The 26,066-nt window shown below is 45.1% G+C and overlaps 1 protein-coding gene across 1 annotated transcript in view; it reads right to left on the bottom strand.

Moving 5' to 3' along the window:
- Positions 1 to 623: 623 nt before the first annotated feature.
- The window catches only part of gdf5 (growth differentiation factor 5), a 40,805-nt gene continuing 15,362 nt past the window's right edge, over positions 624 to 26,066 (bottom strand). The window contains exon 2 of the mRNA XM_068048857.1: positions 624 to 1,527. Coding sequence (XP_067904958.1) covers positions 656 to 1,527 — 872 coding nt within the window. The 3' untranslated portion in view covers positions 624 to 655. The remainder of the gene's footprint in view (positions 1,528 to 26,066) is intronic.

Here is a 26,066-nt window from a genome sequence, read left to right as displayed (position 1 = left end):
TAAATGCAGGTGGAGGGTGTTAATTGGGGTCTTACTTGAGCACTTATAAGCAGACACTTACTGAGACTGGTGGAGAGTTTTGGAGAGAGGAGTTACATGTTTGTAATCCTTTTATTCTGCACAACAAATGTGAAACTGAGTAAAGATAGGCTCCAGCATTATCCTTCCGCAATATGCTTTCTGGAATTTAACACCATGTCTCAGATTAACCTCCCTCCCCTCCCCCATCCCACCCCCTTCTTCTCAGGATTACTTATCCCCCAAGCACCGTCTCCTGTCTGTCTGAGTTAAGCAGGCAGTGATGGATGAGTGGATTGTGGTGGTAGTATGAACTACCAGTAGCACGTACTGTATAAGTCAACAATCGGATTTTTGGCGCTGGATCACTCCAGTGATAGGGCGTGCCATCGAGAGGAAAACACTTTGGAGCCAATGTGGTTGCTGAGTTAATTTGGAGCCAAAGCTGATGCTTTCTTGGCTTCAGCAGCAATTTAATTTCTGCACCATTGAATATTCATGCTTGACTTATTACCAAAGGTCTGTGGTGTCTTGACAGCAAATAGCATCACCAGAAAACCAGCTGTACCTGCAATACTCTATGGCATAAGTCCCATATTTGCACCTATTACTGATTGCCTGATAATTCAACCCAATGCTACCTGCAACCACAGGACTCTACAACCATATCCTCGTACTGTTTATAGACCACATTATTGGCAGAGTCTATGTACAAAATACTAATGGGGCTTAGTTTTGTGGGTACACAGCAACTGGGTGGAGTGGATTCTGGGTCCATGGAGTTCATCAGTGTCTGGATAATGGCATGGTTTGTGGGTTCTAAGTGAGACCGGAGAGGGAAGTCACAAACCCCCTCACAGTGATATGCTTCATAGTCCAATGGAGCAATGATCCAGTCATCCCAGCCCATCTCCTTGAAGTTCACATGGAGAGGTCTTCTAGTGCACCTTGGCTTGGCCTTCTTGCCTTTTGCTTGGCGGGATGTGTGAGGGGCTCTTCTCTTCCTCCTCTGGTTGAACAGGAATTCATAAACAGTCTTGTCATCCTGCCCAGATCTGGCTTTGACTTCATTGAAGAATAGATCCCGTTTTTTGGTCCTGCCAGACACCAACAGTAGAGCTTTCTCTTTGGTTTGGCGTCCTGCTCTGCCAAAGCCCAAGCTTCTTAAATCCACTGTCCTTCCTCTGTCTAAGGCCTCCAGCTCAAAGCACACTTGAGTCAAATGCTGCTCCTTCCTGAACATTTTGAAGAGCTTCCAAATGTTGAAGACTTCCCATTTGGGTGCATCTAAAACGTCAACAGAGCGAGAGTCGAGTATGATCGGCTTCTGTCTGTCTACTGGGCACTTGGATAATCTGAGATTGTACACGCTTCCTGGAGCTCGTGCCCTCCTCAAATCTACTGGCCGTGTCCGCAGGATTCGCAGCTCTGCTCCCAATAACCCTTCTTTCTCCATAGCGCTGATGTTGAAGATATATCTTTGTTTCCTCACATAAGGGTGGCGGTCATCTGCGAAAAGAAAAAATGAAACAGTTGACGTTCAAAAGGAATAAAAACCATAAAGATTAAGGGATACAAAAATTAAACAGTGGAGTGGTTATTTTTCTGAGCTAGTAATCTAGAGGCAATAATGGTGAGCTCAAATCCCACCAGGATATTTTGAGAAGTTGAATCCTGCAGTTTAAAAACACTTGAAAATAAATAAAAACTATTGACTTTCAAAAGGAAATTGGATAAATACTTGAAAAGGAAAAGGTTTGCAGTGCTATGGGAAAGGAGCAGAGTAGTGGGACTAATTGGATAGCTCTTTCAAAGAGCTGGCACAGGCTCGATGGGCCAAATGGCCTCCTTTTGTGCTGTAAGATTCTATGATTCCATCCCAATGCGACCACTTGTGAAGGCAAAAGACTGCATTCTAATTATGCTTAGTGCCAAAATACATTACGTAAAGGAGAGGGAATGTACAGTCATTGATGGCAGCAGCGTTGGCTCCATGGAAGGACTCTTGCCTCAAACAGTTAAGGGATCAAGCCCTACTCCAGAAACTTGATAATCTACATAACACTTCAGTGTAGTACTTGATGGAGTGCTGCACTGTCACAGGTGCTGTCTTTTGGATAGATCTAAAAGTTTCTATATTTGGAAAGCAGGGCTTTCTCTTTGGTGCTCTGGCCAATATTCATCCTTCAGCTGACATCACTAAGACAGATGATCCGGTCATTATCTCATTGCTGTTGTGGGACCTTGGTATGCACAAATTAGCTGCTGCATTTTTCTACATAACAACAGAAGTTACATTTCAAAAGTACTTTGTCGGTTGTAAAGTGATTTGGGATGTTCTGAGCATGTGAAAACTGCCATATGAATGCGAGTCCTTCCTTTCTAAACCTTTTACCGTGTAAGAAATAAATAATTTAATGGGAAAAAAAATTACATACATAACGCACATGAAAGCTTTTTTGGGTCTGTTCCTATCTATGGCCACCAGTACTGGCACTGCCTTATCAATCCACTCATGAATAAAATATGCAGGACAGCACGAAAGCAACGAAAAACAGCAGTGAGGAGAAACAGAGAAGGGAAGGAGATGGTGAAAAGCTGTGAAAAGTCACTAATAATAATTCAACCCACATACCCATAAATGTTAAAACATTAAATCTATACATAGCCCTGCAATCAATATCTGAAAGCAAAACCCAGGAAGGGTTATGATACAAATAAACTATTACACAGTAGTGTGTTTATCGTAAAACTTGACCTAAAACACAAGGGCATGGGGGGGCATGAGTGCTGTAAAGGAATTGCATCACATGTATAGAACCTTGCTTGCTGCAATACTGAAAGATTAGTACTGAGGGTGGGCTTTATGTTAAAATTGGACTTCTTGATTATGTTATTTAGTTGCATTGATTGGCTAGCCTTTATCTATTTATTTTCTGGATGTGGCATCACTGGCAAGGCTGGCATTTATTAACTATCCCTAATTACCCTGAGAAATGATAGTGAATCATAGATTGGTTACAGCACAGGAGGAAGCTATGTGGCCTATTGTGGCCGTCCTAGCTCTCTCCAACAGCAACTCACCTAGTCCCCCTCCCACGCATTTTCCCCATAGCCCTGCAAAAGTTTTCTCACCGGGTAATTATCTAATTCCCTTTTGAAAGTCATGATTGAATCTGCCTCCACCACACTCTCAGGCAGTGTATTCCAGATCCTAACCACTCGATGTGTAAAAAAAGATTTTTTTCATGTTGCCGTTGTTTCTTTTGCCAATCACCTTAAATCGGTCTCCCCTGGTTCTCGATCCCTCCACCAATGGGAACAGTTTCTCCCTATCTACTCTGTTCAAAACCCACAATGACTTTGAATACCTCTATCAAATTTCCTCTTAATCATCTCTTCTCCAAGGAGAACAGGCCAGGCCCAGCTTCTCCAATCTATCTACATAACTGAAGTTCCTCACCCCTGAACCATTCTCACAACTTTTTCTGCACCCTTTCTAATGCCTTCACATCCTTCCGAAAGTGTTGTGCCAGAACTGGCCTAAATACTCCAGTTGAGGCTATACCAGGGTTAGATTTAGGTTTATCAGAACTTCCCAGCTTTGGTACTCTATGCCCCCATTTATAAAGCCCATCATCCTGTATGCTTTATTAACCACTTTCTCAATCTGACCTTCAATGATTTGTGCACATATATCCCTGGTCCCTCTGCCCCTGCACCTCCTTTAGAATTGTATCCTTTAGTTTATATTGCCTCTCCTACTTCGTCCTACCAAAATGAATCACTTCACACCACTCTGCATTAAATTTCATCTGCCACTTGTCCGCCCATTCCACCAACCTATATCCTCTTATTGAATTCAATGCTGAGTCAGGAAGGCTGTAAATTGCCTAAACAAAAGATGAGGTGCTGTTCCTCGAGCTTACATTGAGCTTCATTGGAACACTGCAGGAGGCAGAGGACAGAGAGGTCAGCGTGACAGCAAGGTGGAGAATTAAAACGACAGACCATTGAAAGCCCGCCGTCACGCCTGCAGACAGGATGGAGGTGTTCTGCAAAGCGATCACCCGATCTGCATTTGGTCTCCCAAATGTAGATCAGACAGCATTGTGAGTAGTGAATACAATATACTAAATTGAAAGAAGAACACATAAATCGCTGTTTCACCTATTTCACCACAGGCTGGTGGAATGGGCAGTCACATGACAGATGAAATTCAACACAGAAAAGTGTGAGGTGATACATTGCGGTAGGAAGAATGAGGAAAGACAATCATGTGCTAAATGGTACAATTTTAAAGGGGGTGCAACAGCAGAGAGACCTGGGGGTGTTTATGCACAAAATCTTTGAAGGTGGCAGGGCAGGGTAGGGTAACAAAACAGTTAATCAAACATATGGGATCCTGGACTTTATAAATAGAGACGTAGAGTATAAAAGCCTGGATGTTACGCTGAACCATTATAAAACATTAGTTCAGTGCCAGCTGGAGGATTGTGTCCAATTTTGGGCACCGCACTGTAGGAAGAATGTGAAGGTTTGGAGAGGGTACAGAAGTGATTTACTAGAATGGTTCCAGGGGTGAGGGATTACAGTTGTGTGCATAGACTGGAGAAGCCAGGTTGTTCTCCTTAGAGCAGAGAAGGCTAAGAGGAGATTTGATAGTGCTGTTTCAAATCATGAAGGGTTTAGATAGATTAACTAAAGAGAAACTGTTTACAATGGCTGAAGAGTCGATAACCAGAAAGCAGGGATTTAAGGTGATTGGCAAACGAACCAGGGGCAACATGAGGAAAAACCTTTTTACGTGAGTGGTTAGGATTTGGAATGCACTATCTGATAGGATGGTCCATACAGATTCAATAGTAGCCTTCAAAAGACAATTGGATAAATACTCAAAGGGATAAGGAAAAAGACTGAGTAATGGGACTAACTGGATTGGTATTTGAAAGAGATGCTGCAGACTCAATGGGTCAAATGGCCTCCTGTGCTGCATTATTCTATTTCTTTTGGGCCTCCTTATCTTGAGAGACAATGGATACGCGCCTGGAGGTGGTCAGTGGTTTGTGAAGCAGCGCCTGGAGTGGCTATAAAGGCCAATTCTAGAGTGACAGGCTCTTCCACAGGTGCTGCAGAGAAATTTGTTTGTCGGGGCTGTTGCACAGTTGGCTCTCCCCTTGCGCCTCTGTCTTTTTTCCTGCCAACTACTAAGTCTCTTCGACTCGCCACATTTTAGCCCTGTCTTTATGGCTGCCCGCCAGCTCTGGCGAACGCTGGCAACTGACTCCCACGACTTGTGATCAATGTCACAGGACTTCATGTCGCGTTTGCAGACGTCTTTAAAGCAGAGACGTGGACGGCCGGTGGGTCTGATACCAGTGGCGAGCTCACTGTACAATGTGCCTTTGGGGATCCTGCCATCTTCCATGCGGCTCACATGGCCAAGCCATCTCAAGCGCCGCTGACTCAGTAGTGTGTACAAGCTGGGGATGTTGGCCGCCTCGAGGACTTCTGTGTTGGAGATACGGTCCTGCCACCTGATGCCAAGTATTCTCCGGAGGCAGCGAAGATGGAATGAATTGAGACGTCGCTCTTGGCTGGCATACGTTGTCCAGGCCTCGCTGCCATAGAGCAAGGTACTGAGGACACAGGCCTGATACACTCGGACTTTTGTGCTCCGTGTCAGTGCGCCATTTTCCCACACTCTCTTGGCCAGTCTGGACATAGCAGTGGAAGCCTTACCCATGCGCTTGTTGATTTCTGCATTATTCTATAATTCTATGATAACAAGGTGAATTATAAGGTATCCAAATGATATTGTAAGCTACCAGCTTTGTTGTTGCAATGTGCAGTCATCAGAACCCCTAGCCTTACAATCATTCACAGCCATCCACTGTTCTCTATGATATATACATCAGGCAGTTGCATAAAATCCACTATGAATAAAATTGACTGTAATAATTCAGGTCCTGTCTTGTTAACCATCACATGCGCAGGTCCTATCTCAAAAAACTATCAAAAGACTTCTTCATGTTGATGACTCTAACTTGGATTCTCATATAGGTTAAACTTTTCTAAAGCAAAGCAATCAATATAAATTGGGAGTACCAATATCTACATTAATATGACAATTTGTATTACAGGTTATTGCACAGCAATTCGAATGTAATATAGTCCATTCATCAATGAACAGCGCCAATGTTTTATAATTAACTAATGGCTGATTTACTGAAAGGGGAATACTTCTTATTCAAAATACTCCATTTTCTTTCACACAATCTGGAACTCGTCTCCCAAAAAGCTGTTGAGGCTGGGAATCAACTGAAAATTTCAAGACGGAAATTTTTGTTAGGCAAGAGTATTAAAGGATATGGAAACAAGGTGAGTAGATGGAGTTAAGATACAGATCAGCCATGATCTAATAGAATAACGAACTGGCTTGAGGGGCTGAATAGGCCACTTCTCTTCCTTTGTCATTCCACAAAACTCTTTGAGGCACAAGGGCCCACACTTGAGTTAATCCAAGTGCTGGCTAGCTTTGGGGTTTTCTGGCTCCTGTCCAGAAATAGGCCTTGGGGTCCAAAATTGCAGGGACTCCTTTAAAATTAAAAAAACAACACTTACCTTTTCTGGTCTTTTATGGCCTTGGTGCCTGCTCCTCTCAGCTTCTCCAACCTGAGATTGCTCAGGGTTGGGACCCAATGCCTACACCTTCTTGGTGGCCTTTCTAAAGGGTGTGCAAGCAGAAAATATGCACAAAAATGCCACTAAAGCCTCATTTGTCCCCGCTAATCTCACATACATGCCTCGAATATAACTACTCAGGGAATGCCTAGGCTATCACTGGACAACTCAAAAGGTGTGGTGACAGTGTAGTGTGCCTCCATCCCTTATTTTTTTCTTTGCGGCTGGAAACTGATGGTTCCTTAGGCAGAAATTACAGAATCGTGCAATGATACAGCACAGAAGGAGGCTATTCTGTCCATCGTGCATGTGCCGGCTTTTTGGGAGAGCTATCCAATTGGTCCCACTCCCCTACTCTTACTCCATAGCCCTGCAAATTGTTCCCCTTCGAGTGTTTATCCAATTCCCTCTTGAAATTTATTTCTGGTTCTTTTGCAAATCACTTTAAACCTGTGTAACCGCGCCCCCCCCCCCTACTCCCCCACCCCCCGCCTTCTGCCATTGGAAAGTTTTTCCTTATTTACTCTATCATAAACTCTCGCAAAGGCAAAGTAATTTAGCCCTAAAAAGATTGCCACTGGGAGAGAGGGATCTATTCTGAAAGATTAGAAAGGGACGTTTTCCTCGACTTTGTTCCCATTGTGTAGTCTTGCTTGATGGAACAGATGAGTGGAGATGCAGTGTGGAGCTCAATGCAGACAATTTGTGGCACTTCCAACTTTGCGACAATTGATCTTGATGACAGAAAATACGATGCAATTGGGTGTGCTGTGAATGAGGAGTGCCTACACCCTCACCTGGTTCATCAATTGGCACTCCAACTGGAACGCAATCACGGAAAATGTACCTTAATGGTATAGTACAAGCATTGATAGATGTCCCTCCCTGAGCAGCTGTATTGAGAGACATTTCCTTAAAAATAGTTGCTGGAAATGTGGAGGTTGTAAGCTGTAAGCCTGAGCATGAAGTTATGCTAAACCTCATTTTATGATGCTGTCTTTCCTTGAATCATTCAATGCTGGATTATCAGGGACCCCCAAGGAAAATAATCATTTAAGACCAGCACTAAAATGGTTAACTAAATTTGCTTCCCACCCCCCCCCCCACCCCACCCCCCACTCCCTTGCAAACTACAACCCTTCAGCCTTGTGCACCTGGGTGCCAAGATGCCCATTGGTTTAATTTTACAGAAAGCTATCCTTCCCTGTGGTGGAGTACTCCATTTTATATTCTGCTTGAAGAGGCACAGTTCACCAGTAAAACAAATGATAGACATTTTGACACAAAACTGCAATCAGCCTTTGGTAATGAGGCTGCCGTTCTCGGAGGTGACATCAGCGGTGGTGCCTGGCGGCTGTAAAAGTAACTACTGAGACAATCCTCACACATTCCATCATTCTGGAATAATGGATAAGTGCGCAGCCTGAGTGTTTTCAGAGGACGTCATCAACCACAGGAGCAAACCAAAGGAACAATGCAGAATACATTGCATTGTGTGGGCCATTAACTGAGCATTAACTCCAGGCCAGTTCTTGTTTCTGGCTCTTTGGACATTGCTGCTGCTGGTGCAGTCCCTAAAAATGTCCCCATTAAGACATTTACTGGTATTGCAGTATATTGTGGTAAACCACAACTCATGACCTTCATATGATGGTCCGTTACCATGGGAATGCCTGGCATTTATCATACTTATACAATTACTTTGGTTTTCTGTGCTGGCAGCACAGTATTAATTGTAGACCATGGATTCTGAGACTGGAAAGCTAATCAAACATCCATTTCCAAAATATGGTACTCCTGTTCATTTGAACAAGTCAGTTTCCTGCATACTCTTCCTTCTCTCTGCATCCTCACTGTTTTAAGGTTAAGGTTTAATGAATCATCCTAAGCGACCACTCTTTTCCAGGACCTCAAAACTGTGGATCTCTACACTTCCTTTAACTCCTTGCTCTGATGATCTACAACTTTGGCAGTTCGTTAATCACTGCTTTCTGAGTTACCTCAGCTTCTCCCCTACTGTTTGCGGACTTCATGCTGCCCTGCACTGTGTGTCTTGGCTCTTCACCTCAGTTTCTCAATCCAAAAGAAAAATGCTTTGAAATCTGATACAATTTGGTAGGAACATAGGAGTAGGTCATTCAGTCCCTCGAGCCTGTTCCACTATTCTATTAGATCATGGCTGATCTGTATCCTAACTCCATCTACCCACCTTGGTTCTGTAACCCTTAACCCTTGCCTAACAAAAATTTATCAATCTCAGTTTTGACATTTTCAATTATCTCCCAGCTTCAACGGCTTTTTGGGGGAAGAGAGTTCCAGATTTCCACTTGCCTTTATATGAAGAAGTGTTTCCTGGCATCAGCCTTGCACTGCCGACCTTTAATTTTACGGTTATGCTTTCTTGTTCTGGACTCCATCACTGGAGGAAATAATTTCTCTCTCTCTACCCTTCAATCATCTTAAACACCTCAATTTCACTGACTGTCACTGTATGTGCTAGTGACATCTACTGACAGAGTATCAAGTCTTGTTTGTCAATTGTACCGATGGCCTGTCTGTACCGATGGCCTGTCTGTACCGATGGCCAGTCTGTACCGAAGGCCAGTCTGTACCGAAGGCCAGTCTGTACCGAAGGCCAGTCTGTACCGAAGGCCAGTCTGTACCGATGGCCAGTCTGTACCGATGGCCTGTCTGTACCGATGGCCTGTCTGTACCGAAGGCCTGTCTGTACCGAAGGCCAGTCTGTACCGAAGGCCAGTCTGTACCGATGGACAGTCTGTACCGATGGCCAGTCTGTACCGAAGGCCAGTCTGTACCGATGGCCAGTCTGTACCGAAGGCCTGTCTGTACCGAAGGCCTGTCTGTACCGAAGGCCAGTCTGGATGGACACACTAGATTAGATTTTCCTCTGTGGTGATATTGCTACCAGATGTGCTGCAGGCAATGACTTCTGACGGCACGACCGCTGACTCTACCATTCATTTCTAGGATCAGTGTAAGCTTGAATATTGTAACCAGCTTCAGGCATTGTAAATGCTTCTGACTGGCACTTGGCTGTGGCAGCTTGAATGGGTGGGCGGAGCATCAACAGAAGTCTTTTCGGCTGCTAGTCAGAAATATCTGCTGGGCACAATGCCCGGAGGAGATGCCTTCTTCAGAACTGACAAAAGTTGCACAACACAGAAATAAAAGTGGGTAACTATGGCACCGCATGCCAATTTGATACAGGGCAACAAAATGTTTAATGGCCTTACCAGGTCAGGCAAGGTGAGAGGAACACCATAGTATCCAAGAATGTACTGTACAAAACATGTCAGTCACTTGCAACCATTTCCCCTCTCACTCTGTTAAAGTGTCAATTTAAATTCTTGCCCCCGAGCTGGAGGACTGTGGATTCAATTCCCGATTCAAGGTTTTGAGCACATAACCTGGAGTAACGCTTCTGTGCAGTACTAAGGATGTGCTGCTTTGTTGCACATGTTGGGCTAGATCCTGTGCTCAGCCCAACATCAGGTTCTGTGGCGGGGGTGGGGGGGAGGCCAGAGAATTGGAGCAGCAGTGGCCGTCATGGAACCTAACACCGGGACTGCCGGGCCTGATTTTCCCAGAGGTGGGGAAGCTCTGTGGCGGCACCTCCGTCACTCTGCGGTGGGACCCTGGTTTAAATGTTTACAATATCTCACCATGATCTTCCTGTCCATTCCAGATCTTGAGCAAGACATGCACCACTCACGCACCTTCACTTTCCCATCCAGGAGAAGCTGGTACCACTGAGGTGGGGAAGGGGTCAACTCTGCACTCACTGTAAAGATGGGGGGAAGGGGTCAACTCTGCATTCTGTGTATAGATGGGGGGAAGGGGTCAACTCTGCACTCACTGTAAAGATGGGGGGGAAGGGGTCAACTCTGCATTCTGTGTATAGATGGGGGGGAAGGGGTCAACGCTGTATTCTGTGTATAGATGGGGGAGAAGGGGTCAACTCTGTATTCTGTGTATAGATGGGGGGGAAGGGGTCAACGCTATTCTGTGAAAAGATAGGGGGCAAGGGGTCAACTCCATTCTGTGTATAGATGGGGTAGAATGGCTCAACTCTGTATTCTGCGTATAGATGGGGGGGAAGGGGTCAACTCTGCATTCTGTGTATAGATGGGGGGGGAAGGGGTCAACTCTGCATTCTGTGTATAGATGGGGGGGAAGGGGTCAACTCTGTATTCTGTGCATAGATGGGGGGGAAGGGCTCAACTCTGTATTCTGCATATAGATGGGGGGGAAGGGGACAACTCTGCATTCTGTGTATAGATGGGGGGCGAAAGGGGTCAACTCTGTATTCTGTGTCTAGATGGGGGGAAAGGGGTCAACTCTGTATTGTGTGTAAAGATGGGGGGGAAGGGGTCAACTCCATTCTGTGCATAGATGGGGGGGAAGGGCTCAACTCTGTATTCTGCATATAGATGGTGGGGGTAAGGGGACAACTCTGCATTCTGTGTATAGATGGGGGGGAAAGGGGTCAATTCTGTATTCTGTGTATAGATGGGGGGAAGGGGTCAACTCCATTCTGTGTATAGATGGGGGGGAAGGGCTCAAATCTGTATTCTGCGTATAGATGGGGGGAAAAGGGGTCAACTCTGCATTCTGTGTATAGATGGTGGGGAAAGGGGTCAACTCTGTATTCTGCGTATAGATGGGGGGGGAAGAGATCAACTCTGCATTCTGTGTATAGATGGGGGGGAGGGGGGGAAGAGGTCAACTCTGCATTCTGTGTATAGATGGGGGAAGGGGTCAACTCTGCATTCTGTGTACAGATGGGGGGGAAGAGGTCAACTCTTGCATTCTGTGTATAGATGGGGGGAAGGGGTCAACTCTGCATTCTGTGTATAAATGGGGGGAAGGGGTCAACTCTGCATTCTGTGTATAGATGGGGGGGGAAGAGGTCAACTCTGCATTCTGTGTATAGATGGGGGGGAAGGGGTCAACTCTGCATTCTGTGTATAGATGGGGGGAAGTGGTCAACTCTGCATTCTGTGCATAGATGAGGGGGAAGGGGTCAACTCTGCATTCTGTGTATAGATGAGTGGGAAGGGGTCAACTCTGCATTCTGTGTATAGATGGGGGGGAAGGGGTCAACTCTGCATTCTGTGTATAGATGGGGGGGAAGGGGTCAACTCTGCATTCTGTGTATAGATGGGGGGGAAGGGGTCAACTCTGCATTTTGTGTATAGATGGGGGGGAAGGGGTCAACTCTGCATTCTGTGTATAGATGGGGGGGAAGGGGTCAACTCTGCATTCTGTGTATAGATGGGGGGGAAGGGGTCAACTCTGCATTCTGTGTATAGATGGGGGGGAAGGGGTCAACTCTGCATTCTGTGTATAGATGAGGGGGAAGGGGTCAACTCTGCATTCTGTGTAGAGATGGGGGGAAGGGGTCAACTCTGCATTCTGTGCATAGATGAGGGGGAAGGGGTCAACTCTGCATTCTGTGTATAGATGGGGGGGAAGGGGTCAACTCTGCATTCTGTGTAGAGATGGGGGGAAGGGGTCAACTCTGCATTCTGTGCATAGATGAGGGGGAAGGGGTCAACTCTGCATTCTGTGTATAGATGGGGGGGAAGGGGTCAACTCTGCATTCTGTGTAGAGATGGGGGTGGAAGGGGTCAACTTTGTATTCTGTGTATAGATGGGGGGGGAAGGGGTCAAATCTGCATTCTGTGTATAGATGGGGGGGAAGGGGTCAACTCTGCATTCTGTGTATAGATGGGGGGGAAGGGGTCAACTCTGCATTCTGTGTATAGATGGGGGGGGAAGGGGTCAACTCTGCATTCTGTGTATAGATGAGGGGGAAGGGGTCAACTCTGCATTTTGTGTATAGATGGGGGGGAAGGGGTCAACTCTGCATTCTGTGTATAGATGGGGGGGAAGGGGTCAACTCTGCATTCTGTGTATAGATGGGGGGGAAGGGGTCATCTCTGCATTCTGTGTATAGATGGGGGGGAAGGGGTCAACTCTGCATTCTGTGTATAGATGAGGGGGAAGGGGTCAACTCTGCATTCTGTGTAGAGATGGGGGGAAGGGGTCAACTCTGCATTCTGTGCATAGATGAGGGGGAAGGGGTCAACTCTGCATTCTGTGTATAGATGGGGGGGAAGGGGTCAACTCTGCATTCTGTGTAGAGATGGGGGGAAGGGGTCAACTCTGCATTCTGTGCATAGATGAGGGGGAAGGGGTCAACTCTGCATTCTGTGTATAGATGGGGGGGAAGGGGTCAACTCTGCATTCTGTGTAGAGATGGGGGTGGAAGGGGTCAACTTTGTATTCTGTGTATAGATGGGGGGGGAAGGGGTCAAATCTGCATTCTGTGTATAGATGGGGGGGAAGGGGTCAACTCTGCATTCTGTGTATAGATGGGGGGGAGGGGTCAATTCTGCATTCTGTGTATAGATGGGGGGGAAGGGGCCAACTCTGCATTCTGTGTATAGATGGGGGGGAAGGGGTCAATTCTGCATTCTGTGTATAGTTGGGGGGAAGGGGTCAATTCTGCATTCTGCTTTTAGATGGGGGGGAAGGGGTCAATTCTGCATTCTGTGTATAGATGGGGGGGAAGGGGTCAGCTCTGCATTCTGTGTATAGATGGGGGGGATGGGGTCAGCTCTGCATTCTGTGTATAGATGAGGGGGAAGGGGTCAACTCTGCATTCTGTGTATAGATGGGGGGAAGGGGTCAACTCTGCATTCTATGTATAGTTGGGGGGAAGGGGTCAATTCTGCATTCTGCTTATAGATCGGGGGGGAAAGGGGTCAACTCTGCATTCTGTGTCTCGATGGGGGGGAAAGGGGTCAACTCTGCATTTTGTTTGCAGGGCTGGCAGCCTTTTAAATATGGTGCCAGCATTTGCTCCCACATCAGGTGACACCTATCCTGGCGTCGCCAATGCCGACCCCAGCGCGTGATTGGGGAGGGGAGGCAGCCCGTGTCAGTATGTTAAGTGGCGGCCCGCTGCAGAATCGCAGTTGCGTGGCAGCACAGTGGTGCGGATCCCGTGTGGGGCGGCCGCCATTTTCTGCAGCCGCCACCGGGAGCAGCAGCAGGACAACAAAATCAAGCCCATTGTCTATCAACATGAAATATTAAACTGAAGTTCTATCTGCCTATTTACCTTCTGATCCAATGGCACTATTCAAAGAAGAACAGGGTAGTTCTCCCCAGGTCCTGGCCAATGTTTATCCTCAACCAATGACCATCAAAACAGCTTAACCAATTCTTTATCTCACTGCTGTTTGGAATGCACAAATTGACTGCCCCATCTTACTACATAGCAACACTCACTATACTTGAAAAGTAATCTATTGCTGTGACGTACTTTATGTCCTAAAGAGATGAAAGGTTCTATATAAATACAAGTTCTTTTTTTCATGTGTTTGAATTGCTTACAAGAATGCCTGGAAAGAAGTGTGATGCCTCTTACACTCCCAAACTTTCACTCACATCGTTTCTTACATTACCTCCACATCTGAGCTGTCATGGAATGTAATTAATTGTTAGGTGCACCTTTCAACCTACCTATTAAGACCCACACACTGATACCAGTATCTCATTACAAATTGTTACTTACACTTTCTACATTCTGTTTAGAGGGGATGAGACACGATAACAGCTGAGAGAGGTGGCAGACCCCCAAACATCTGCCCCCTCACCCCCTGTGGGAGGAAGCATTGCAGATCCAGGGGTAGAGAGGAGAGAGACTACCGATGGAGAAGCACAGGTTGGAGGGCAAGTGACCTCTGCAGGTTCAAAATGACATTTCCCTCATAATGCAAGTGATATTGCTGATCCTCTGTAACACATTCTAACTTATCTCTTTTTCTCTTCTATATGTGCCCAGGAAGAAGCAGAAAAGAAAGATGGCCCTTTATCCAAACCTACCGGCACTTCCTCATTCACACTCTCCCTCCTGAGCATCAGCACAGAGATATTCATCCAGGAGGTGTTAGAAAGTGAGAAGGAGGGAAGTAGATTGGGTAAATGCACAAAACACTGGACACTGGCCCAGGCAATGGGCAGTTCTGTCAAGTAATTCAATAAAGTGCTTTGAGGCTTTTTGCTGTGATAAGGAGCCAGATCAAAGTAAGTATTTCAGTTACAATTGTTCTCTTGTGTGTACAAAAAGCCTCAGAAGTGAAATGCACTAGTATTTGTGAAAGGACAATGTTGACACTCTTGTCACCACGGTAGCCCCCTGTATTACAGCATCTCTGCTCTCAAGAATTATGGGTTTATTCAATACTAGTTTCATTGACTGGGTGAGAGATCCCACTGTTAAAGTACAGGTAAACTTTCATTGTGTCATTTCACCCAAGTCGAGTTTGCTGTTTCTGGGATTTCTCTCAGCTGCTCCTCTGAAGGCACTGTACCATCGCCGCTGTTTGATTCTACAGACAACTAAGTGTCCTCTGGCATCTCTCCCAGTGGTTGTTCATGATCTATGAGTTTATTCAATAAACTATAGCATGCTAGTAAGCTGTAGGGTGCGTCACATCTGAGCCTGGTCCTGTCAATATCTGAACTCTGACATATGCATTCTGCAGTAGGAATCACTGAACAGTGATCATGGAAGAGGATCCCTGAGAGGCAGAGACAGGATGCTCAATTGCAGAACCTCTTTTGTCATCTTAGTGAAATTCACCAATTCAACGTAGACCATACCTGAATGGCTCAGTATTACAGCACTTAATGCACTGACTAACCGGATAAGGGGCCAATCATTTTAGGACTGAGATGAGGAGAAATTTCTTCACTCAGAGGGTTGCAAATCTTTAGAATTCTCTACCCCAGAGTATATTCAAGATATATTTTTGAGCACTGATGGAATCGAGGGACTTGAGGATAGGACTGGAAAGTGGAGTTGATGTAGAAGAACAGCCATGAATAATGGAGCAGTCTCAAGGCTCTCTCCTGCTCCAACTTCTGCTGCTCTTATGTAGGATAAAATACATCACTCAGCTTCTCACAAGGTTTTGGGGTTGAAGTTCCATTTGTAATGTATTGGTTCCCACGCTCATGTGAAATTTAAAATGAACACTTTGATTAAAAAATTAGGCAAACATGTTAACCAATATCATCCATTGTAGCATCTGAAAGGATTAATGGTGAGAGAGTGTAAAGAATACGTCCGACCATGATGATGCAAGAGCTCACATGTGAGAGAGACTTAAAGATAGATGCAGCGTGACTTTGGAGGAGTCACACAGACTGGTGAGAAGCTGTGCATAGTTAAATTTAATTACTCCAGACTAAGGAATCTCACTAAACTAGACTAACTAAGCATATTAAGGTGGCAGCGTACAAAACAAACATACAACACTTTCCCCTCTGTTTTATTTTGTTTTCCCTGCCAGGTCCTTAGGTTCATCTTCCAACATACAAACATGAACCTTCATGCAACACTCACTGTCACACAGAGTAGTTCAGAGATTTGGAGGGAGTCACTCTCAATGCTTACAAGAGGTTAAGGACGGGCACTGGCTGAGATCTATGAACAGGTCACCTCTCTGACAGTGTTAGTGGTACACAGCTGGGTGAGTGTGGTACTAAATAACAACAGTTTTAAGGTGCCCCACAGGAGCTCTCAAACAAAAATTAACACTGATCCACATAAAGAGATATTCGGATAGATGACTAAAAGCTTGTTCAAAGAGGTAGATTTTAATAACGGTCATAAAGGAGGAAAGGGAGGAAAGAGAGGTAGAGGCTGGAGGAAGTTACACAGATAGGGAGAGTGAAGGCCATGGAGGGATTTGAAAACAAGGATGAGAATTTTAAAATCAAAGCATTGCTAAACCGGGAGCCAGCACTTGTGTGATGCATTAACAAGTTGATCTGGACTACTAATGTGAGCAGTGACAATTGTGATAGTGCTTGTGTGTGCGGAATAGCTGGGGGAAGGTGTCACAACTGAGCTCAATGCTTCCCCCATCGTACTTCCAATGGGAGTCACCAGATGGCGACTGTGAACAATCCTCTGGTTTCTGTCCATTCCCCAACTCAAGGATACCAAGATCAATTCTACCGCTCCTCCCATTGCCCCAGCTGAAATGAGCTAACTCAGTACAGATCAATGGTTAAAACTACAACACTCATGGTCTGAATGGACCAGTCCCACAACATGAAATGCATATATTCACTATGTTCTAAAAATTTGACTGCCAGATTGTTGAGGGTAACAACAGAAATGTGAATTACTGTAAGCAATGTTGGTGTGTAAATATGTCAGGATCACACCCCTGCTTTCTATTTTAACACTTACCACTTTATAAGAAATAGTTTAATACCCCCATTAAAATAGCATGGGGATATAATTCAGTGTAATTTCCAGATTGTTATTAGCAAACTTACCGCTATCAAAGTGTGTGAATCCTTCCCATGGAAAAATTCCCTATTAACGCACACTGCCTAGGATCACACATAAGGAATGAATGCTATGGGGCTAGCTTGATAATTATATCGGGGTTGTCTTAATCTCTCACTGTAACTTCAACAGAAATGGCATAAACAGTCATTTTCTCTGGGGGTTCCTGCTGATCTTCTGCTGAAATTACAGTGGGAAATTGGGCAAACCCCCATGGTAATTCCACCTCAATGCTTTGATTTCCTTTTTAAAAGATGAGATTGAAGAATGGAGAAAAATTTAAAAAAGAAATGTGAGGCTTATCAGTCTGCGCGGTAATTGAGAACATAAAACAGGGATTGGGAATGCCATTCACCTGATCAAAGCTGGCCATAGCTCATGTGTCACCTGCCCTATGGTGAATTCAACCCAGAAGCCAAAAACATTTATATACGGGCAATCAGCAGTGACTATAGGCGGAGCATTTCCCATCGACATAATTTATTCTTTATAAACCTGTTTATGATCTCATTAATGGGGAAAGAAACCTTTCTCCATTTTGTTTGTTTGTGCCCAGAGTGTGGTGTCACTGGCAAGGTCACTTACATTACCCATTCTTGGTTGCCTTGAGAAGGTGGTGGTGAACTCTTTGCTTGAACCGCTGCAGTGTATGTGGCGATAGTATGAGGTGGGGATTTGACTGAAGGAGCAGATGGATAGGTCCTTCACAGGACTTAGAGGGGAACTTGGGAGGCGATGATCAACAGATTCAAAGCTAGTGGTTTGCAATCAATAGACATGTTACACCTGTCCCTTTAATCATGTGATTATGGGCAACGTTTGATTGCACTCATATAATGACCCCTCATTGTTCTCCCAGTTAAGCACCTCTTCGATTTTAAAATTCGCATTCTTGTTTTCAAATCCCTCATGGCCTCACCCCTCCCTATCTCTGTAATCTCCTCCAGACCTATAATCCTCCGAGGTATCTGCACTCCTCCAATTCTGACCTCTTGAGCATTCCCAATTTTCATTGCTCCACCATTGGCAGCCGTGCCTTCAGCCTGTCTGAGCCCTAAGCTCTGGGACTCCTTCCTATAGTATAAGGGTTAATCTTGAGAGAATGTAAAGATTACCACCCACCAGGATGAGGTAAGAGATCATGTGGGAGAGACTCGAGAACATGGCTTTTGAGGGAGACACACAGGCTAGTGTGGAGTGTATATAGTTACTATACAATGAAGATTAATGTTTAAACAGTACAGTTTAAGAACCTCTCGGGCTCGACTTTATAGGGTGGCAGCATAAAGAGCCAATTTAATAACATGGTGAGCAGCGCTGGGTTCGAAGTCTTATACCCAGAAGAGAAAATTTGAAACAACAATCATCCTTCAGCCAGAAGGAAAGAAACTTTAAAACAAATAGCTGAAGAGAAAAAAAATAAACGACATACCTTAAAAGGCAGAGAAAAGCTCCATAGAACGGAAGCGTGGCTGAAAAGCAAGCAAACGGGTCAGTCATTGTGCCGACGACGATCGAGAAATCATGGTAAAAAAATGCCTTTGAAGAACTTAAAAAATTAATTTTTTAACAGCTCCATGTGAGCAAGAGAAAAAAAAGGGAAAACCCTGAAAAGCACGTGAACTGAAGAAAAACGTCTGATAGTGAAGTGAAAAAAAAGCATGGGAAACCCCCGAACACAGCAGAGCATCCATTAACACAGCTAGGCTGAGAAAAAAATCATTACAGCAGTCAAGCATGAAGAAGGTAAACAAACTCTAGCTCAGAAAAAGCAATTTCAACTGTTTATCGAAAAGCTCTGTCAATTCCAATAGGCAGCTGTGTAAACATTTCAGTGAACTGCCGAAAGGGGCAGTCCCTACTAGAAGCCTATATAAATAAACAATCAGGGAACACTGTCAAACACCTGTCACACTCCATCAAAGCAAGCTCGCCTGAAAAAAAGAGTTTCTTAAAGGGGAACATTCTAAAAAGTCTATAAAAATATTTTAAAATGGATCAAGGTTTGGGAGTGCCAGAGAGTTTCAAAAGTCACGAGGGATCCAATCAGACTCAAAACTGGGAACTATGGAGGAAAAGGTTCCTCAGATATAGAATTGTATCGAAATTAGACAGCAGGTCTGAAACAGAGCAAGTGCATACATTATTATATTTAATTGGTGCTGGAGTTGGTGATATAATAGGACGATAACGTATTGATGAAAAATCAACCAAATTCGAAGAAGTCTTAAAAGCTTATGATTCCTATTTCAATTGGCGCAGCATTAACAGATCAATCCTGTGAGGTGAGGAAAGACCTTAGTACAGGAAACGTCCTGTAACTATTCAGTTCCTTCACCAGAGGGCTGAACAAGAAGCACCAGGAAAAAAAGGTCAACTTGGGAGGGGTGGGGGGGGGGGGGGGAAAAGAGAATGAAAGACGCCTTTAAACCCTGCCACTGCTGTGGTGCAAAAACCTCCCACAGGCGTGAACAATGTCCCGCCAATACAGCGGAATGCTTTTACTGCAGAAAAATTGTGCATTTCAGTAAGATGTGCCAAAATAAAATTTCAACTATCTCAAGCTCTAAAGGAAAAGTAGTTAAGAATAGAGAGGTAAATGAAGTTAAGCAACCTCCTGCAGCAGACCAATCAAAATATTTTTCTGGGCAAGGTCAACAATCCGAAACAAGCATTTTGGTCAGCAGACGTATATGTCAATGGACAAACCACTAATTTCAAACTCAACACCTGAGCAAATGTGTCGGTTCTGTCAGATAAAGAGCCCTGACTATCCACGTTCTGCAACCAACAGAAACTCAGTTACATGGCCCAGGAGGTGTTGGACTTGAAGTAAAGGGGAAGTTACAAGCAACGCTTCAATTTAATGGAAAGCAGATATTAGAAACACTGTATTTCCTAACAAATCAGGAGTTCTCACTTATAAATAGAAAAGCTTGTATTGACCTTCGTATTATAAAGAAAGTTGAATAAGATAAACAAGAAGAATCCAGGAGCCAGGACGAAGGGAGAGTCACCCAACCTGACCTCAGCACTGCAGAGAGTCCGGATTCCACCAGAGAGCCTGCACAATGTGGAGAGAACCCACACAACACAGCACAGCCCACCATGCTGCTCATGACTATGTTACGACCAGGTGAGAAAGACATCTAGGGGTCTTTTACTGTCTTCGCCTAGTCTTATTTTAACAGGGTTTAACTTTAAACACAATGTGTTTTGAGCTTCCCCCTTTGGTTAATCCCTATGGTTACCAGTCCCGAAACTAGGTCGCACTCCAGGTGCACCCGGTGTACAGGTACAGGCATACACTGCCCTCCAATACCATTCACCACCATTCTGGTATTCACTGCACTCTCTGGGAAAAAGGTCAGGCCTTTTCCCAGTAAAAGGGATCGAGTGGCTCCTGTGTCCCTGAGAATTACTATGGGCTTTATTGCCCCACTCAAGCGATATGGGGTTAGAATTAGAATTAGAACATTACAGCGCAGTACAGACCCTTCGGCCCTCGATGTTGCGCCGACCTGTGAAACCATCTGACCTACACTATTCCATTTTCATCCATATGTCTATCCAATGACCACTTAAATGCCCTTAAAGTTGGCGAGTCTACTACTGTTGCAGGCAGGGCGTTCCACGCCCCTACTACTCTCTGAGTAATGAAACTACCTCTAACATCTGTCCTATATCTATCACCCCTCAACTTAAAGCTATGTCCCCTCGTGTTTGCCATCACCATCCGAGGAAAAAGACTCTCACTATCCACCCTATCTAACCCTCTGATTATCTTATATGTCTCTATTAAGTCACCTCTCCTCCTCCTTCTCTCTAACGAAAACAACCTCAAGTCCCTCAGCCTTTCTTCGTAAGACCTTCCCTCCATACCAGGCAACATCCTAGTAAATCTCCTCTGCACCCTTTCCATAGCTTCCACATCCTTCCTATAATGCGGTGACCAGAACTGCACGCAATACTCCAGGTGCGGTCTCACCAGAGTTTTGTACAGCTGCAGCATGACCTCGTGGCTTCGAAACTCGATCCCCCTACTAATAAAAGCTAACACACCATATGCCTTCTTAACAGCCCTATTAACCTGGGTAGCAACCTTTAGGGATTTATGCACCTGGACACCAAGATCTCTCTGTTCATCTACACTACCAAGAATCTTCCCATTAGCCCAGTACTCTGCATTCCTGTTACTCCTTCCAAAGTGAATCACCTCGCACTTTTCCGCATTAAACTCCATTTGCCATCTCTCAGCCCAGCTCTGCAGCCTATCTATGTCCCTCTGTACCCTACAACATCCTTCGGCACTATCCACAACTCCACCGACCTTAGTGTCATCCGCAAATTTACTAACCCACCCTTCTACACCCTCTTCCAATCATTTATAAAAATGACAAACAGCAGTGGCCCCAAAACAGATCCTTGCGGTACACCACTAGTAACTAAACTCCAGGATGAACATTTGCCATCAACCACCACCCTCTGTCTTCTTTCAGCTAGCCAATTTCTGATCCAAAGTTCTAAATCACCTTCAACCCCATACTTCCGTATTTTCTGCAATAGCCTACCATGGGGAACCTTATCAAGCACCTTACTGAAATCCATATACACCACATCCACTGCTTTACCCTCATCCACCTGTTTGGTCACCTTCTCGAAAAACTCAATAAGGTTTGTGAGGCACGACCTACCCGTCACAAAACCGTGCTGACTATCGATAATGAACTTATTCTTTTCAAGATGATTATAAATCCTATCTCTTATAACCTTTTCCAACATTTTACCCACAACCGAAGTAAGGCTCACAGGTCTATAATTACTATATATTCATTTAACACTTCCCCTACCTCCTCTGATTCCACACACAACTTCCCACTACTATCCTTGATTGGCCCTAATCTAACTCTAGTCATTCTTTTATTCCTGATATACCTATAGAAAGCCTTAGGGTTTTCCTTGATCCTATCCGCCAATGACTTCTCGTGTCCTCTCCTTGCTCTTCTTAGCTCTCCCTTTAGATCCTTCCTGGCTAGCTTGTTACTCTCAAGCGCCCTAACTGAGCCTTCACGTCTCATCCTAACATAAGCCTTCTTCTTCCTCTTGACAAGCGCTTCAACTTCTTTAGTAAACCACGGCTCCCTCCCTCGACAACTTCCTCCCTGCCTCACAGGTACATACTTATCAAGGACACGCAGTAGCTGCTCCTTGAATAAACTCCACATTTCGATTGTTCCCATCCCCTGCAGTTTCCTTCCCCATCCTACGCATCCAAATCTTGCCTAATCGCATCATAATTTCCTTTCCCCCAGCTATAATTTTTGCCCTGCGGTATATACCTGTCCCTGCCCATCGCTAAGGTAAACCTAACCGAATTGTGATCACTATCACCAAAGTGCTCACCTACATCTAAATCTAACACCTGGCCGGGTTCAATACCCAGTACCAAATCCAATGTGGCATCGCCCCTGGTTGGCCTGTCTACATACTGTGTCAGAAAACCCTCCTGCACACACTGGACAAAAACTGACCCATCTAAAGTACTCGAACTATAGTATTTCCAGTCGATATTTGGAAAGTTAAAGTCCCCCATAACAACTATCCTGTTACTCTCGCCCCTGTTGAGAATCATCTTCGCTATCCTTTCCTCTACATCTCTGGAACTATTTGGAGGTCTATAAAAGACTCCCAACAGGGTGACCTCACCTCTCCTGTTTCTAACCTCGGCCCATACTACCTCCGTAGACGAGTCCTCAAACGTCCTTTCTGTCGCTGTAATACTCTCCTTGATTAAGGGTTACTTTCCCTTCAAACACAAAACCCTGATAACCTTCAGGACTCCTGTTAACTTTTCCTACATTGGCTGCCGTAAACTTCCTGGGTTGCACTCTTACTGCAGTTAAAGTCACAGCTTGTTCTATTTTTTCCATCAGGGCCCCTTCTCCTTCACTGAGCATCCCCACCAGTTTTCCCTTTAGTTGCCAGCAGTCAGCTTTTAAATGCCCTGCCTTATTAGAATGGAAGCACACAGGTCTCCGGGTCTCACTCTTGCTCACAACACATTCCTTTTTGGTTGGAGGAGGGCCCCCTGTGTCTCCCGCTTTCCTTTCTCTTCCAGGTCTGCCTGGGGTTCTATCACCTTCCCACCCTTTGTCCTTTTGGGATTTGTGGGGGTGATTAGGAAAGGTTCCTCCCTGGGAAACTGACTTATAAATTAAAGCAAACTCATCGGCCAGAATGGCCGCTTGCTGGGCTCCCTGAACCCTTTGCTCCTCTACATGGGTCTTTATTGAGAATGGAAGAGAGTTTTTAAATTCCTCCAACAGGATTACTTCTCTGAGAGTCTGATAGCTGTGTTGTATTTTTAAAGCCCTCAGCCACTGGTCAAATTCCAGATAAGTTTGATTTGCTTGCTTTTTGAGGGTTCTAAACTTTTGGCGATAGGCTTCAGGTACTAATTCATATGCCCCGAGGATAGCATTTTTGGTCAGTTCATAATTTGATGAACTCTCATCTGGCAACAAGGAATAAACCTCATGGGCTTTTCCAATTAGCTTGCTTTGTATTAAAAGAGACTAGGTCTCAGCTGGCCATTTTAGCTGCCTTGCCAGTTTCTCAAAAGACACGAGAAACGTTTCCACATCTTCCTCATTGAATTTTGGAATTAATTGAGTGAGTTTTAGCAATTTTGTACCCAGTCCTGATTTCTGCACCTCCATATTGGCCATGCTTTCACTGGGGTTACTCTGTAGCCCCCTGGTTAACTCAAGTCACCTCAATTCTCTTTCTTTGCATTCTTTCTGGAATATTCTTTCTCTCTCTCTCTCCTCTCTCTCTCATTCCCTCTCCTGTCTTTGTTCTTCTTCATGTTCCATCTGGATGCTCTTTCTTTCTCCCTCTCCCTTTCCTCTCATTCAAGTTTCCTTTGTTCCAATTGTATCTTTGCTAACAATACCCTGTCTGGGTCTGCTTCTAACCCTGCTTCTGCTTCTTCAGATTCAAGGGAAAAATGGTTGGCCACTAGCCTTAGGAGTTCAGACGTCCTAGCCTTGCCACATACAGTAATCCCACACTGCTCAGCCATTTTCCTCAACTCCTCCTTAGACAGTACTTTTAACTTATCCCAAGTTACTTCACCCTGGCTTGGAGAGCTACTTGCTTCAGTTGCAGACATGTTGGTATTCAATCACACACAACCACAAGAAAACCTGTATTGAAATTTTGCTCTTTTTGATTGGGAACAACTTGGCTTCCCACTTCCAATTTCACTCGTTTGTCTGTGGGTTCATATGAGAATCTCAGCAAATAACCTGCATGTAGTTCCTTTGGGGAATTGCCGGCTGGAATTCTGCCCATGCAGAACGGCTGACATGTTTGCCAACGTATCGACAGTCACCAGTCACTGCAGTTCAAAGTAAGGGTGGCTAAATAATCACAAAAACATGGAGCCACAAAAATTATGAGCACGCAGTTATTGGAAATCGTAATGGGACCTTAGAGGTCTCCCCTCAAAACAATGACTCAAACAAAAACAACCTTAATGTCTATAGGGGTTAGATGGAGAGGGTTGGGAGGAGGCTCGTGTGGAGTATAAATGGCGGCATGGACCAGTTGGGTCAAACTGCTTGTTTCCATGCCAGGGATAGCTCCTTACAGCTTCTCAATGCAAACACTGCACACGGGCCCATATGGCTAGGTTGAAAACTCAATTCGCCTGCAGACCTTGCAGTAGTACCCGCAGCAACGCTGCAGCTGTTTGTTGTCGCTGCTTGGCGTCTGGTAGGGGGCGGGGAAGGGAGGTTGTCCTTGGAAACCCACCCTGTGAAGTGGAGTTGAGGCACTGCCTCTGGAGTCCACACTGCTACACGAACAGGCCAACACACAACCCTGCAGCCAATCTCTAATGATGTCGCACTAAAGGATAAATGAGTTTAATATAATTTAGTTTATCAGATGACAAATCCATGGTTGATTGTCAGGAAATAACAGTCAGCATGTAATATAAATAGATATTATATACAAGGTACTAAAATTTCCTGAAATCTGCTCTTAAAAAAATAAACCAGCTACTCCGCAATCTAGCCAGGCCTCAGGTCAGGAAGCTCCCTCCTACATCACTGCCACTACTTACATCTATGACTGCCAGGAAGTACATAGCAATGCAAAGAACACTAAAGGCATGAATAAGGGCTCCCTCTCGGCCAATCAAAGGTGATGGATAACTCTGTGTTCCTCCAGTTCTGGCCTCTTGGGTGTCTCGACCTCCGTCACCCCATCGTTGGCGGCCGTGCTTTCAGCTGCCTTGGCCCTAAGCTCTGGAATCCTTCCCTAAATCTCTCCACCTCTCTCTTCCTGTGACACTTCTTACAATTTACCTCTTTGACCAAGCTTTTGGTCTCCTGCCCTAATGTCTCCTTGTGTGGCTCTGTGTCAATTATTTCTTTCTCTGATAGTGTTCCTGTGAAGTGCCTTGGACTATTTTACGACATTTAGAGGTGCTGTCTAAATGTGAGTTGTTGAGTTGGATTTTACCAAGCCTTTGACATTAGGCTCCATGGTGCAGATGGGGGCTGAAGATGGGCCAGGAAGAGGCCTGCCACAGACCTTGATGCCGGGAGGGCCCAATCATCCCAGTGGCAGCGCCCCCACCTCCACCCCCGCCGCTGGGCAACAGGAGCTCGATTTAAATATTTAAATTAATAAAATGAATGCATTTAAATTCACTTACCTTGGATCTTACAGACCCGCCGTGATCTTGGGGTGGCGGCTGCCACTCGCGCACCTTCAATTCCCCGTTTGGGGAAAGCCGGCGTGACACTGGTGGGGGGGGCGGGAGGAGGGGTTAAGATTTTCAGTGCGGTGGGTGGGGGTCAAATAAATATAAAGGGTGTAGGGGGCGGAGGGAAGAGTTGAACTTCAAACATTGTGCAATTTGGTGAAGGAAGGTCAGATGTAAAAAAGTAAG

Source organism: Heterodontus francisci, chromosome 16 (genome assembly GCF_036365525.1).
Source record: "Heterodontus francisci isolate sHetFra1 chromosome 16, sHetFra1.hap1, whole genome shotgun sequence".
Classification (NCBI taxonomy): Eukaryota; Metazoa; Chordata; class Chondrichthyes; order Heterodontiformes; family Heterodontidae; genus Heterodontus; species Heterodontus francisci.
This window is presented reverse-complemented; position numbering and strand designations above follow the sequence as displayed.